The 16,176-nt window shown below is 35.2% G+C and overlaps 1 protein-coding gene across 45 annotated transcripts in view; it reads left to right on the forward strand.

Moving 5' to 3' along the window:
• PTPRD (protein tyrosine phosphatase receptor type D) overlaps positions 1–16,176 on the forward strand; it is a 2,063,955-nt gene that overhangs the window by 1,940,933 nt on the left and 106,846 nt on the right. For 28 of the 45 annotated variants that reach the window (XM_074330405.1, XM_074330404.1, XM_074330409.1 and 25 more), the window contains 3 exons: positions 629–741; positions 12,519–12,560; positions 13,067–13,164. In XM_074330405.1, the coding sequence (XP_074186506.1) occupies positions 629–741; positions 12,519–12,560; positions 13,067–13,164 (253 nt within the window). The remainder of the gene's footprint in view (positions 1–628; positions 742–12,518; positions 12,561–13,066; positions 13,165–16,176) is intronic. The other 17 variants (XM_074330420.1, XM_074330423.1, XM_074330422.1 and 14 more) reach the window with 1 other exon arrangement.

The raw sequence follows: 16,176 nt of genomic DNA on the forward strand, positions 1-16,176 counted from the left end.
CAGCCAACAGTTTTTTGTTTTTTTTTAATTTGAAAGAGAAAATGAATGGTGGTTTTGTATGGTCCCAATTCTCTTTCCCGGTATTAAACTAACTTGGAATCTCAGAAATGCACTTACTGTATTTATCTGCCTCATGGGAAAATCCAATGGAGGTCTACTTTATAGCCACCAGCTACATATTCTTAGAAAGGAGAAACGGGGGCAGATTTAGGTGTTCAATCTGAGTCCCAGCAGTTTCTGAGCTTTTCTCTATGGTGACCACCATCTTCGTATGATGACTGGGGTCTCCCTGTTACTTGCAAATAGAACTAGTAGATAAGGGAGAATAGCTGAGAAAGGATCCAAGAGTTTCTCACCAACATTCCCTTAAAGTAGTGTCACTGAATTGCTTAATTCTAGAGCTGAAAAAGGACTTTGAGATCATTCACATAAACAAACATTTTAGACCTGAGGAAATGCTATAGGCCAAGAGAGAAAATGAAACCTGAACAAGGCCACAAAGCCAGCCCACCAAAATTTTAAAACTGAAAGTTGGGAGGTGGAGCATGACTCTGCTTTTTTAATCTGTTTCAATAGGGTTTTGTTTATGTGTTTGTTTTATTCTTATATTTTTACTTTCTCCCTATAGGAAGAGGGCAGAGTCCGACTCTAGAAAGAGCAGCATACCTAACAGTAAGGAGGTCCCTTCACACCATCCAACAGACCCAGTGGAATTGAGGCGCCTTAATTTTCAAACACCAGGTAAGAGACATAGCTCATCTTACCTATGATAATCTTCACTGAAATTTTTATAGCTCAGTTGATGTTACCTTGAAAGATGAATGCATCTCCTTATTTTGAATAACTTTGTGCATTCTCTTTTATTTTAATGTTATTGAGACTCATCAAAACATAAGTCTTGGAAAGAAATTAAGCTCTTTGTGCAAATCTGAGGTGGGGTGGAAAAGAGGGAAAAAATGTAATTCTCCTTCAAATTTTGGACAAACTATAGTCATATAAGAATACTATTGTGTGGGCATAGTACAGTTATTATTTTCAATGACATCTGGAAAGAATTCAGGTTCTCATCTTATAAAATGGATGAATGGATGGGTGTTGCATCACTCATCCTATTGGGAAAGATAATATTCTGTATTTTTCTATTAATTTATGTCTATGTTACTCTGAAAGAAAGGATGACAGAAGGGAGGAGGGACGCAAGTATGTAGGAAGGGAAAGAAAGAAAATGAGGCAAACATTTGTAGCTTTTTAAATAATACGTATACTGAATCACACTGACCAATTCAGGATTCTTACTGCGGAGACACAGAATGGCTGAGAATGAGAAATACGTTTTTATCTCTTAAAATAAAGAACATTAAGTGCTTCAACAGAGGAAAAGTATTATTCTCACCGAGCGGCATTTAGTACAGTATTGTTAATTCAAGCCTAGTTCTATTTTACTGTCTTTTAAATAAATCTTGTTTATACCAAATGAATGGCAAGTAATGAATGGTAAAGAGAGATGAAAACATAAAACTGCGTGGCACTGTCTCAATACTTAATGATGATGAACATGGGAAAGAGCAGATCTAAGAAGTCTTTTGTTATTATAATTTGGTTGCAGTGTTGTACCCCCAGTTGGAGGGAAATTTTCTTTGTGTCAAGTGGATGTTGTAGCTCATAGTACGATACACCATAGATTTATTAAACTACACATTTGCAGTGAATTGCTTTAAACTGAAAATACATGGTTTATTGTATGTCGCATATTTTCTCTTTCCGTGCAGATATGTCATAGTAACTGGTAACTATTCAGTTGAAAGCAATGTCTGGCATTTTCAAAGTGGCTATACAAATCATCCTAAATGTGCTGTGTTTGTTCAAATTATATCTCAAATGAGGTTCGACTTTTAAAAATTTGTTTTTTAAAAAGCAACATATGCCTTCATTAGCATAAAAGATGGGAGGAAATGTTCATGTCTCCAAAAGTCTCGTGTAGGCATGTTTTGGAAAAGATCGATCAGTGCCGGCGATGCACATATGCCCGGTGGCTGAGTGAACTTTTGTAGGCTCTCAACATCACTGTGTTCCCTTGGATGCTCCCTGTCGAGTCACCCACCAGGTGCTCCATTAAGGCAACTTGATATGAACTGAGTAGTAAACCTTCTCACTTCATCACTTTTTGAAATTGTACACCTGAAATCTCTATGCAACTTTACTAACAATTGTCACCCCAATAAACTTCCACTGAACAGCAACAAAAAGAAATAGAAGTGTACTGACTTTTTCAGGTCACAGGCAACTTCTTAGTTCCAGGAATTCATGTACTTTTCAATTTGGCTCAACCAATGTATAGAGGACTTGAAAGCCACAGAAATAATTTGCTGCATAATTTCTTGCATATGTTGCCTCATCACCTTTTACAAGAGCAGCACATTGTAGAAATGGAGAAAATGATTATGTTTCTCAGTATCTTGCTGCTCAACACTGCCCCCACCTCCTCTGGCTTCTGTTTAAAGTGTGATCTGTTTTGGCAATAACCTTGGTCTTCCAGCAAAGACAGACGCGTACTGTAGGATTGAGTGGAAAGGCAAAGGTAGCCCCAAAAGAAGAAAACCAGCAGGGGTGCTGTCCCTCACCATCTCCAGCACCAGCAGAGAATGTTTCCAGGCATAAAAACATAACATGAATAGGAACTGTGTAGAAAGGACCGTTAGCAGAGTGCAGGTGAATGCAAGAAAGGGAATAGAAATGCCTTCAACCAAGAGACCTCCATCTACAAGTACTTCTCACTTTTATAGGCAATTTTGCAAATATGGCCAGACCCAAGAATTCTATTAAGAATTTAATTTTCCCAGTATATATGGAAATATTAGATCTATTTATAGAGAGAACATGTTAAAATACATATAAGTCACTGGAAAGGATAATGAAGTTTACAATGGAAGTGGCATTGCTTGCATCGCCAATGGCTTTGCAAAATTAAAATGAGAACCTAAGTGTATAAGAAGGTATCATTTAACTAAGCTTAGACTTATCATCTCAAGTGTGTAGTAAAATTAAGTGGGCAAAATGGATAAAGAAGGAGAGAGGAGATTTAGTAAAGGAAGAGAACAGAACAGGAGAAATTGTCTTAAGATCCTAGCACATCTGTTCCCTCAGGAAGCATTATGTTGTGCCCTTTAGCTCAGGTAAGCAATATACTTAAACTTGATTTGTTGAAATAGCCTATTTGCCTCCTAAGCTCTATGATGTGGCCTGCTGTCCTGAAAATTGGACCAGTTTACAAAGGAAGTAGACTCCGCTGTTAATGGGAAATTCATATTAATGTGACCATTTGCTTCAACCTGTATGGATTCCAGCCAGTGGCTAAGAATTACCTTAATTACTTGCCAGTAGGATGAAGTAGAGTGTGGGATTGTTAACCAAGAAACCTTTGTGTGCTTTTTTCTCTCCTCTTATTCACAAATAATGAAGGGCTTTCCTAGATGATGAAATAAAATGACCCTTTATTAGGTGTTGCATAGCAGATGATATAATGCTACTTAATTTTTGGATTTTAAACAAAAAATTTTACCTTCCACCATCAAACCTTTCAATATAGAATTACTTATCCACAAACATTACAAAAATTAACAATGTTTATTAATGGTATGCATAAGTAGGTAATTAAGCATTCATGTATTCTCTTCAAACAAATGACTTTCGATGAAATCAAAAACCTGTGATTTATATAACCAGCCCTTAGCACAGAACTTGTTAATGAAAGCAAATTGATATCTAATTCTGATGGGTCTGTTGTGGATGATAAAATACCAAACAGCACCATTTGAAATTCAGTAATTCTTTGAAAAGGTAAAGGAACGTTTTGCTTAGTTCATGAGTTCTATAAATTCTACTGTAAAACAAAAATCTTGTGAATGAACAATCTAATTTTTATGTCATGTATTCTTGTTAGAGAGTCTAGATTTAATGAGGCAGAATTTTTTTCCCCTCAGTTCTGCCTCATATTCAAAAAGTATTGAAATGCACATTGCAAATTTCATATAAATTCAGTATTATGACAGTTTAAGTACTTCAAAGAACAGTACCCTTATCTCCAGTATCACAAACACACCTGTCTCTGGGTCAGGAAAAGAAAAAGATCAGAATTCTATCCACTGTCTCTCAGCTGAGGCACAGAGTGAAGACAGAGAAACCTGTTGTTTTCAATATAACCATCTTTGTGAGGTTGCGGGATGTGGAGAGAACAATTGCTTTAGCAATACGTTCCAAAATTTGGATGGCGGTCAAGTCACTGTTAGCGAAACCCTGCATTCAAGCATCTGAACAGGGTGAGGGATTCTAACACCTTCCCAATTGAGAACAGGTACCTCTACTTGTAGATATTTTCCATGAATATGTTTATCTGTCCATTAGGTTCAGATGTCAGTGTACAGACAAGTTATATTTAGAACCTGGTCTACCTACTCTCTTGAAAGAGCACGGTTTACAACAAATAAGGCATTAATTATTGTTGTACGGGTTCAGTCAGAACTAGTGTGGAACATGCAATTCAAGTGTCATCGCTTTCTCACCGGTGATCTACAAAAGGAAAACAGAGACCTAAATATATAAGAAAGGTGCCATTTAGCAAAGGCTAGACTTAATCACTTTAAATGGATAATGGAATAAGTTAGGCAAAATGAGAAAAGAAGAGAGGAACTTAGAAGAAGAACTAACATTAACTTCTGATCACGTTTTACAAGTCTTTAAGGTCTGTGGAGGAAGGAAAGAAAATATTCACTTATAAAAGATGCTTTTAAAAGAAATCTCTAGTAAGCTTCACACATCTTTGTGGGCAGCGGTAACTGGGTGTGTGTTACGGTAGTTGATAGATGAGTTAGTTACACGTTAAACCAAAGTGAACTATATCCATTAGCCTGGGTTGGGAGGTAAGTTGTTGTTTTTTATATCGTCTATATATCACATTGTGTGTTCACCACCCAGAGTCGGTTCTCATTCCATCACCATATATTTAACCCCCTTTACCCTCTTCTACCATCCCCCCTCCTCCCTTACCCTCTGGTAACCACTGAACTATTGTCTATCACTATGAATTGTACACTTGAAACCTAGTATGTAATTTTATTATCCATTTTCACCCCAATAAATTTTAATTAAAAAAAAGTTTTTCTTTTAAAAAAATTCCAACTCATTTTTTGACTGCTGCCCTTTGATATTTTTTGTTGTTGTTCTTAATTATAAAAGCAACGCATGTTTATTAGGGAATTTTTGTAAAATAAAAATAAACATGTAAATAATTGTACATAAGTAGTAGCTACATAGGTGTTCGTTATATTACTTAAATTATTGTATGTTTGACATGTTTCATTAGTTGGAAAAGTTTTTTAAAAATGTACTTTTAAAAAAGAAAAATTACACTTTACCCCACCACTTTTTCTTTTTTTATTTGACATATGTAAAATAAAATGTAAACGATTGTACCCTCAGGAGATAGCTACCGTATATATAGCTCAATGCATATCCTTCCAGATTTTTTTGTATCTATAAACAATTCTTTAAATGATAAGATATGTAGCAGGTGTATAGATATACATGGATAGGTTCATTTACATAAAATTTCCTGTTTTAACACTTAACCTTTTTGCAAGTCAGTGTATTGTCGTATCTTCTTTTTAACAACGGATGATATTGATGGTATTCTGCTCTGCAGCTGTCTGTCGCAAATGTGTGGATCATTCCCTGTTAATGGAGCCAAGTTATTTCCCGTGTTTTGCTCTTGCAAACAATACTGCAATGAGCAGTAGTGAGCCCACATCTTTTCACATTTTTGTTGCTGTTTCTGAACGTTAGATACCTAGAAGTGTGATTTCTGAGTTGGAGGATAGGGACACTTACCATTTTGATAGAAACAGATAATTACAGATATTTTTGAAATATTGTAAAAAGTTTTTACTTACAGTGGAGGCTCCTCTGGGCCATGGCCTCTAGAATTGCACAAAATGACTGATAAATATAATATTGTTAAAGGATGGTGCTGTATAAGAAAAATTTTTTAAATTGCTAATATGTGTTCATATTCCTACTTTTTTCCCAACAAAGAAAATTTAGAAGTTCAACATCTCAGAGAAATAAGCTTCATTTCTTGTACAAAAAAATGGTATAAGGGAACTGTAACTAATAGCATCATATGATGCACCAGTCACCACTTTTCTCTGTGCTTCTAAAATCCATCACTATCCTCCACACACATACCTTTGGTTGATTTGTCAGTTTCCATCGGAATTTTTTTTTCCCATGCAAAATTCTTTCTTCTGGTGTCTGCACCTCCTACTTACACCCCTCACCCCAAAAATTATTCACACAAAAACAAAACTATAGTGTGTATATTTGCACCTTTTAGGAAAAGAGATTTAAAAATTGATGATCAGACGTTATAACATAAACGCCTCATTTTCATTCTATGGGTGACCTTGATATGTTTTGCCCTAAAGCGTACATGGATAGTAAGTGATTGATGGGCTGTGAAAAACAAAAACAAACTCATAAAAAGTTAACATATAAGAAGGATATCATGCTAAGCAAAATAACTCAGAGGGCAAAAGTCGAGATACATGATTCCACTTATATGTGGAATATAAAACTGAAAGCAGCAAACAAACAAGACAAACAAAAACTCAGACACAGACAATAGTATGGTGGTTACCAACAGCATGGGAAAAGGGAGAGTGCAAAAGTAGAAAAGGGGAAATATATGGTGACGAAAGGAGATTTGACTCTGGGTGGTGAACACACAATACAATATATAGATGATATGTTATAGAACTGTACACTTGAAACCTATGTAATTTTATTAACCAAAGTCATCCCAATAAATTTAATAAAAAATAGCAGTATCAGCAGTAGAAAGGTCTGCACAGCAACTGTAGGTCTTCAAAAACTCTTGACATGTCTTTTTTGATCTATTAGTACTCTTAATTGGATCAATGCTAACAAGATCCATTTTTACATATACTTCCTTATCTTCATATTTGATTTCGTATTGTAAGAAACTCAGGTATATGACCGGGGTTAAGAAATACCCAATGTACTCTTTGTATTTTCTGCTTCAAAAAATTTGGTTCGTTTAATCTAAATGATGAATTTTTGTTATAAAGAAACATGATTTATTCAAATTCTGTGCTTTGAGAAATTCTACATAAAAAAAAAATTCTACATTATTTTTAACTATGCTATCTAGTACTTACCTGAAAAATTACTCTTTCTGTATTTTTCCCATAATAATGATTCAATAAGTCAAATTGTCACTGTTCTTTTGTTGTTGTTGTTTTTTGTTTTGTTTTGTTTTGTTTTGTTTTGTTTTGTTTTGTTTTGTTTTGTTTTACCAAGAAGCAATTACACCTTACAGATCAATGTTCCCTTTTGTCTTTAATTCATCATTCATGTGTGAGACAAATTGTTAACATGGAGTATTTATATTTCATTCAGGGTATTCTACATAGGGCGTACATTATGTTAAAGTCTAACAAATATTTCATAAACTAAGTTTCTCTCTATGACTTAATTAAGTGCAACTTTGACAGGACTACAGTTAACTGATTTGATGAACAAGTTAGTTTCTCCCTGCTCCATGACCAAAAACTATTCTCCAGTCTTTATCACAATTTGCTGGAAAGAAAACCATGAAGATAGTATTACTGAGTCATCACATATACAGTAACAAAAACAAAAATCATTTAAAAGATGTTCCACCACTATTAGTGACCTCAAAAACACTACTTCGCAAAATAGTTGTAATGTTTTAAAGTGCCTATTAGCATTTAATACAAAAATGTGTGAAAAGAAAGCAGGTATTTGATAAACATATCTAGATAAAGTCATTTGAAGCATACTAATGATTTGATTATTGACAGTAAAATATAACAAAACATTTTAAAAGCAAAGACATTATAAATTAGGGATTTAAGGGAAAAAAAAAAAAAACTTCTCCCAAATAACATTACAGGTTTTAACATTTTGAGTGTATACCTTTAGTTCATGTTTTCATGGAAGCCCACAGCATTTTGACAAGAAGTTACTGGAAAAGACAGATGTGTGTATAAGTACACTTTACCTCTTCCCTATCACCAAAATAGACATACTTTCTAAAATGAAGTTATTACATTATTAACACATTTTCTGCAAGTGAGGATGGTTTATGACCTCTGTATTGCTGTGTAGATAGCTCAGTCTCACAGGCCCATATTTCTGTATATGTTACAATTCTTCCGGTGTGTTAAATGATTTAAGAGACAGCATGGAATAATGAGAAGTGCCCCAAATGAGAAGTGGCAGGGTCGAGTATCAAATCCCCATGTAGCCATACTTTTTTATGGATGATGATGGCCTTAATCAAATCCTTTTATCCTTCTGAGCTTCAGTTTTCTAATTAGTGTAATTAATGGGGGCACGGAGGGGAAAATAGATGAACCCACAGATCAGAGGGTGACCCATGTGAGAAGTGTCATTGTCTTCTCCCCCACACAATGCTTGGTGTCCAGCCCATTGCCTTGTGGATACAAGTATACTGTCTGTCACTCTCAACCTTCTTTGATTTTAGTTCACACACACACAAGGAACATTTTGCTGTTTTAAAACAGAGGTCACAATCTAGTTAGCCAAATGTGGCTTGCAAAGGCCTTGTCTTTGAGCCCCACTGGGTTTCAACACAAATCTGAGTCAACAGTGAAAATTGAGGAAATGTAACATAATAATCTAGATTTTCAATTGCTATTGAAAACCTAAAAATCATCACCCTGTTGGCTCTGTAGTACCACTTGGAAAATATCTGCTCCTTGTTGAAAGGAAATGGAGATAAATGCATTTCTTTTTCTTTTTCTTTTTTCTTTCTCTTTCTTTCTTTCTTTCTTTCTTTCTTTCTTTCTTTCTTTCTTTCTTTCTTTCTTTTTGTTTTTGTGTGTTTTTTGTGTGTTTGTTTGTTTTTTGGTGGAAGTGTTTACTGTACAATACCTGGACATCTTCAGAGATTTACCGTATCAACCTGGCCCCTTCGGCCACTGGAGACTTTGCCCTCTTGCATTAGAAGATCATAACTGCCATTCCAGAAATAATACAGTAGAAAGATGCCAAAAACTCTTAAGATTTTGTTATTTACTAGCCGGGCTAACATATACAAATCATTTAACTTCTCTGGAGTTCAGAGTCCCCTCAATTTCATAAAATGAAAATGCTGGACTAAGTAATATCTAAGGCACCTCTCAGCTTAAAATGCTATGATTTTAAAGTTTTATTTCTTATAATAAAGCCTCCATGACATTACTATCACAAATAGGCACCCTATTAAAAGTAGCCACCATGTTTTCCCTCCAACCTCAGGCAGATGTCAGTGACTGTATCTGTCATTTTTCATGTTCACAGTGTATATTGTGGCTATCATAGCTTCAAAATGAAAACTCTGCTCGGATTCAACATGTGCCTTTAAAATACATTTATGTTGTGCATTTGTAGCTTCAAACTGATGAGGTCATGGCCCTGGCAAGTCCTCATCAGTTATGAGCTGTACTTCAAGTTTTTTGCTGCCGATAATAGCTCAAGTACTAAAGCTTGCTAATGGAGCGACATAGCAGATTCAGGGGAAGCACCAGAAGAAAGCTGATCTCATTCCCATAAAATCTGATATGATTTTTGAATTAAAAAATAAGTAAATAAATGGAGCTATAGGTGCTCCCTTCTTAATAATTCCCATAGCACTGAGAACCATTACTGGGAACTTCAAAAATATCAGTGTCTGGCTTCCACACCCAGAGATTCTGACTTAATTGATCTGGTGAGCAGCCTAGAAAGAAGGAATTTTAAAGTACCTCAAATGATGCTAATGTGAAAATACTCATCTAATAACAACTTTGGTGTGTAGACTATGAGCAATGGCTGGGCTGCCAGACACCAAAGATTAAAAAGAAACCACAGTGAGATCAACGTCATAGTTTTCTTAGTGTGTCTATTTTTTTGTTCATAATCTAGCATGCTTGATTATATCATGTAAAAATTGTTCAAGGTTGAACAATGGAGAAGTTGGGGGGAATTATGTGATACTATTTTTAGCTAGATCTTTGGTGATTGTGTTCTGATATTAACTAAAGAGTTTCTATTAGAGGAATTTAATCCCAGGTTTATACTTAAGCATAATTTTTATGTTGATACCTGATATGACATCTTAATATACTTTTAGGTTAACTGATGAAAATGGCATTAAACTTAAATAATTCAACAAATAGACTATTCTACTTCATAATAGTTTTTGATTTTGTAAAAAGTAAATGTTCACCACTCCTCAAAGAAAAGTGCTATAACTTTTAGAACCCTTACATATGAGTTACATCCCAGAGATATTCTCTGTTGTTCTCTGTGCTCAGATATCCTATCTGCATGTGATTGATATGAGAGCTATAAAGAAGTGACTCCAGAATGTATCTAGCTCTGCACTTTTTATTTTACAGATAAACAAATTGAGGTGCTTGATAACAAGTATTTGTCCCTATTAGTAGATGGCAGAACCAGAAGTAGAATACATGACCAATATTCTAGTCTAGGATTCCTCCTATATCATTGGATTCCCATAAGTTCTCCTCCCTTTTCTGTGCAGTATTCATTCTGCCATTTTTACTTGTCCTAGAACTTTGGTGTAATGATACATATTGACATGTCTTAAATGATTCTTAAACTCTATAGTATCTTTGCATGTGATAATATATGAGTATCCTAGTTTAGAATGTAATGAGTCAGTGCAAGTTTGTTTGGATTTCTCTGTAATTAGCATCCAAAATAATACTTCCAGACCACGTGCCAGTGCATGCCAGAATTAAATATGTTGATCGCATCTTTGGTTAATTATTATGATCTTCTACTGCTGTTATACTAATACTTTTCCCATCTCCAACTGGCTTTACTTTTTGCAGCTTTGAGCAGTAATTCAGTCCCCTACGCCTCCCTGATTGGCTCTGTGTCCTCCCTCTCTAGCCAAACCACCACTCAGTCCATATATGATAATAACTCTCTCCCACGATTCGCTCGAAAAGGTCTAAACATCTTTGTCTCTTTTATTTTCTCTGTTAAAGCACTGTAATGAATGTCCACATTTTTCCATTTCCATTTCCAGATAAGCCTAGAGTCTCTTGTGCCTTTGCATTTCCATTCTTGTCATTGGGGGGTGCCTCATCTGGATAAGATCACTTTAATTATCAGAACACTGTCACCCATCCACTTCCTGCAAAGAATGTAAATTAGTTCAATTCTACCATCTATATAGAAAAGTTCCAGAAATGGGCTCCAACACCTTGGTCCATGTGCATAATTATATCAGCAATGGAGAGTTTCTACTTCTAAACATTCTCATTTGTATTGGCTCTTCCATTAAGATCTTAGCTGACTGGAAGCCAACCTTCGTAGCCACGAATGCTAAAACATCAAAAAATTCACACCACTGTGCTAGAAGAAGCAAAGTAGTTTTCACTTACCAGAACCATTGGTAATTTGACATTTGATATAATAGAACTTACTGGGTGACTTTCAATAATGGCATAATTTCTAAAATGCCCATAAAGTAATCACATGTCATGTTGACTTAATGGTCATATGATAGGTTGACACCCTCCAAAGAGTCCCAAAGACAGCGAATGTCAACATGGCTTCCAGTTTGAGCCCCTCCCTCATTCATTTTCTGCTTCAGAGTCCTCCCTGGGGGCATGCTAGTTCAAGTTTTATCTAGCCAGCTGGAATTTGTATCTATAAGACATAAGTCAGCAGTACTCTCTCTCATGTTACTTTTAAAAAATTAATCTGAAAGAAATAAAATGTAAATCATATTAAAAGTAAGAAAATATTGGAAAGACATGGGAATCACCAAAATTAGAAGTGGATTATTTTTAATAGAATCTGTGAAACTGATATATCTTCAGCTGGCCCTCTGAACTAAGGTGTGCCCCTCCCTCTGTCACGCCTTTCTTTCTTTTTCCACCCGTTTCCCCTACTTGTTCTTTCACTATTTGCTCACTTTCCTGCGTTCATTTCCCATTCGTGGACAAAGATGTTTACACCTGAAGTAGATTGTAGGCGTACTGGGGTTTGAATAATGGGACCTGGGTGAAATACCATAAAGCTGTTAGGGTGGCCATTTATTAATGTCCAGAAAAAGGTTGCAACCCCAACCTCTACAATCTGCTACTAGTGGAAACATTTTTGAAATTTAGTTTGGTGTCTGATTTTGTCATTATCAGTGATTATTGTCTATGAGCTGTGGTGCATGTCATTCTTTGTGTCCATGTTTGCATGTGAATGTCAGTCACCTCTAGGTTTGTGAAATATTAAAGCGATCTTAATCAAGTCACAATGTGTACTGAATCCTGTAAAAAATGTGCTGTATTTTTTTAGTAATCCTTTAAAAAAGTATAGCAGACTATACATTTCATTTTTTTTTTTTTTTTTTTTTAACAAATTCGTTCTATTTTATTTTATTTACACCATCATTTCCTTTGCAGGTTCAGATGATTCCGGTTACCCTGGTAACCTTCATTCTTCAAGTTAGTTTCCCTTGATTATGCATAAGTCACTTTATGTTTCCTATCAAGCTACTACTCTTTCCCTTTTAGGCCTTTCTCAGTGTCTGTTTTCTTAGTTCACTGTACACCATTTAATGCCACACAATTTCCATTTCACACAGTGCAGGAGAAGGAGTTTGAAATGACATAATAGTCATTACTCAAAGCAGAAGTTGACATCAAGCCTGACTGTCGGTTTTCTCCGCTAGCTAACTGCATTGATTCATAGCACAATAACGCTTTCTTTTACACCAGGAGTGTTAGTTTGGGAATTATGCTTGGTGACTTTTCATTTGGCTACAAAATTCATCCTTCCAGAGCATGTCCTGCTTTGAGTAACCAAACTATCTGCCTGCTTCCTCACATAAAACATTTTTACTACTCACATATTTTCAGGCCATTTCTAACTATAGTATTTTCTATATTTTGAAATAGTTAGTATCATTTTTTATTTGTTTTCAAATGTGTTTCTTCTTTCCTTTTAATAGGTATGGCTAGTCATCCTCCAATACCTATCTTGGAACTCGCAGATCACATTGAAAGGTTGAAAGCAAATGACAACTTGAAGTTTTCCCAGGAATATGAGGTAATTCAGTTTGTTTATGCTTAACAGTAATTTCCATTGCTGTCCCCTTCTTCATGTTGACCATATTCTTGAAAATTAACTTTATCAGTCAGTGCCTTTTCTCTTAAATGTGACTCAGCATCAGATATAAAAGTGTCTGTTCAATCAATATAGTAGTTGCACTTTTAAATGGCATTGAATATTTTATATTTGTTCAGTGTTACTTAATAAGGTTGATTTATCTTTTCTGGTTTTAAGTTCATAAAATACATTGAATGAATAAGCTTCCCAGTGTACCAAATGAGTGCCAAATACACTGATCAATGGGGAGAATCCTCACTGAAAAAGAGAGTAAAGGGAATAAGTAGATTTCTGAGTACTCTTAGTTTTTCATGGCCTGAAAACACTGTTATGATTGAGTGCCTATACAGGATTTTACCCTTCATCTAAAATAATGCTAGATCTACTATTAAAAGAGTCATATGTTCTCAGAAAGTTACTTGTTTGGAAGCAATGGCGAACGGAATGGTATCTTAAAATTTCAGAATCCACTAGGGTGCTGTGTGAATTCTTGATGCAAGTCAATGAAAAGTCTTTGTATGTGGTGTGTATTTGGATATTGTGGCATTTATCATGCAGAAAGTTGTAAAACTGTATATTCCGGGTTTTCCCCAGAAACGGGGACACATAGTACAACCAATTCATGCCTTAATGATAACCGAACCATTATTATTATTTTAGGCCAAATTTAACTTAGCAAAAGATTAGAATGTACAACTAAAATCTTGCAGTTGTTCTAAACAACAAAGGCTGTTGAGTTCCTGAGCAGCCCAAATTCTACCATAAACAGTTTCTACTGAGATTCTTGGTAAGTGAATGTGGAACTGTGGGACCTGTGCCAATCTGGATATTTGCATGAACTTTCCAATGTCTTAAAATATCCAAATTTTCATTATTTTAAATTACTGTGCTAGCTAAGCCATACCTATCTGTAGCCCCATGCACCTCCCCCCTCAAGCGCTGTATAACCTTTTATTGAGTTTGTATACTCTAACATCTTTGTCAAAGATTTAATAGAACACAAAGAATTTTGTCTGGTTTGTTGTTGTTTTTGGGTTTGGATTTTTTTTTCCTCATTGGTTAAGTTATATTATCCTTTATTCTGGTCCGAGCATTCAGGAGAACATTTTCAATTTTATGAAACTCACACTGGGTTGTAAAATGTCTTACTTTATCAATTGGTCCTTCTTATTTCTTCCCTGTTCTTCCTCTTGGTCATAATGGCTCTTTATAAATTATTCAGTATTCTTTAAATCAGTTTCTGTAGTTTCTGGTTTGGGGCTTGAGGTTGCAAATTGAATTTTAAGAAAGAAAACAAGGCATATGAGGAATGCCACATGGGGCAACATAAAAACCTCTTAGTTAAGTGTCAGTTTTCACAAATCAGAAATCTTTCACCTCTCCAACTGTACTTCAGCATTATCCTGATTCTTCTTATTGTTTTGCTGTGATATGTTCTTCTTGGCCCATTTTAATATTTTATTTATAATTATGAATGGCATAGTGTATCAGAAAAATCTAAAATTTGATAGCTCAACCTGTGAATAAGCCATTAATTCACTCTCTACCAATATAACTTTAAACCACTGACAATACTTGCTTTACTCAAGCAATCTCAGTTGTATGCACTGACTACAATAACTGGCCTCTTTTAAATATGGAATTTCTTCAGAAATGCTACATGTAAAGATATTCTAATGATACTCATTTAGTCATTTTAGCCATTAGATCAGAAGTGCTCCTTGAAAGTAGTTATGCACTGCATGCTGGCATGGCTCCCGTTAAAAACTCCCCCAGTAGCCATTGACATGAAGCCCACACTGACTCTTTCCCGTTTATCATGATGATGATCTTTGATTAAAGCTCCCTGGGCATGAATTGACTCTACTGTGCCTTAACAGCCATGAAGGAGATATTTAAGTGTTGTATTCATCTGTGGTAATAGGATAAAGGCCTCTACATAACATTTCAGGACACAGAGCAACGCTGAAAAAAGTGTTGGCACATATTGTTATCCACATAAATATGGATACATTTCTTTACTGTTTTTCAGTGAAGAAAACGGAGGAAAGGCACATGATTTTAAGCATCTCATTTTGTCGTAATCACTATATTCATGTTTTTTCACACCTCTCAAAATGTGTGAAGATAAATTTGTTACTGTGATTCTAAGACTAAAATGGGGGTGAAAGGCATGAGGCTGTTTGCACTGATCCTGAGGTCAGAATAGGAGGAAGTAGGTTGAAATTGTAGCACAGCATTATTAAATCATGTGAAAGACTTTTTTTACTGTAAAGGGCATTGGGCTGAGACATTGGATTCAATGACAGGTGGAAGTAGGGGCCTGAGAATTTAGCATAACTTCATATTGAAGGTCGTCACAAGTACTTTAGGTTTTCATTTTGTGATATGAGACTGCAGGGTCCTACTAGAATTCAAGTAGCCAGAATATGAGGATGGCATCTAGAATGCAGGGAATAAATTCCTCCTTAAAGTTGATATCACTGTCAAAGTCAATACTTTAGGAGGTGAATCTTCAGAATGATTCAGAATAGTATGTGTAGGTCTTACCAAAGTCCTAGCTAATGCTATGTAACATCTGGAAGCCAAATTAAAATTCAGATTTCTGTTCCCTACACTAGAAATGCTGGTTTAGAAGATCAGCAGTGGTAAACAGGGACATCCATTGTATTTTCCCCAGATTTATTGCAGCATAGTTGACATATGACATTGTATTAGTCCAGGGTATACAACATAATGAGTGGACATATGTATGTATTGCAAAATGGTTACCACAATAAGTTTAGATAACATCTATCACCTCACATAGTTACGATTTATTTCTTGCATTGAGAACTTTTAAGATGTGCTCTCCTAGCAACTTTCAAATATAAAATATAGTATTGTTAACTATAGTCATCATTTTGTACATTAATTCCCAGAACTTATTGATCTTATAACTGGAAATTTATA

Source organism: Rhinolophus sinicus, linkage group LG04, assembly GCF_036562045.2.
Source record: "Rhinolophus sinicus isolate RSC01 linkage group LG04, ASM3656204v1, whole genome shotgun sequence".
NCBI lineage: Eukaryota > Metazoa > Chordata > Mammalia > Chiroptera > Rhinolophidae > Rhinolophus > Rhinolophus sinicus.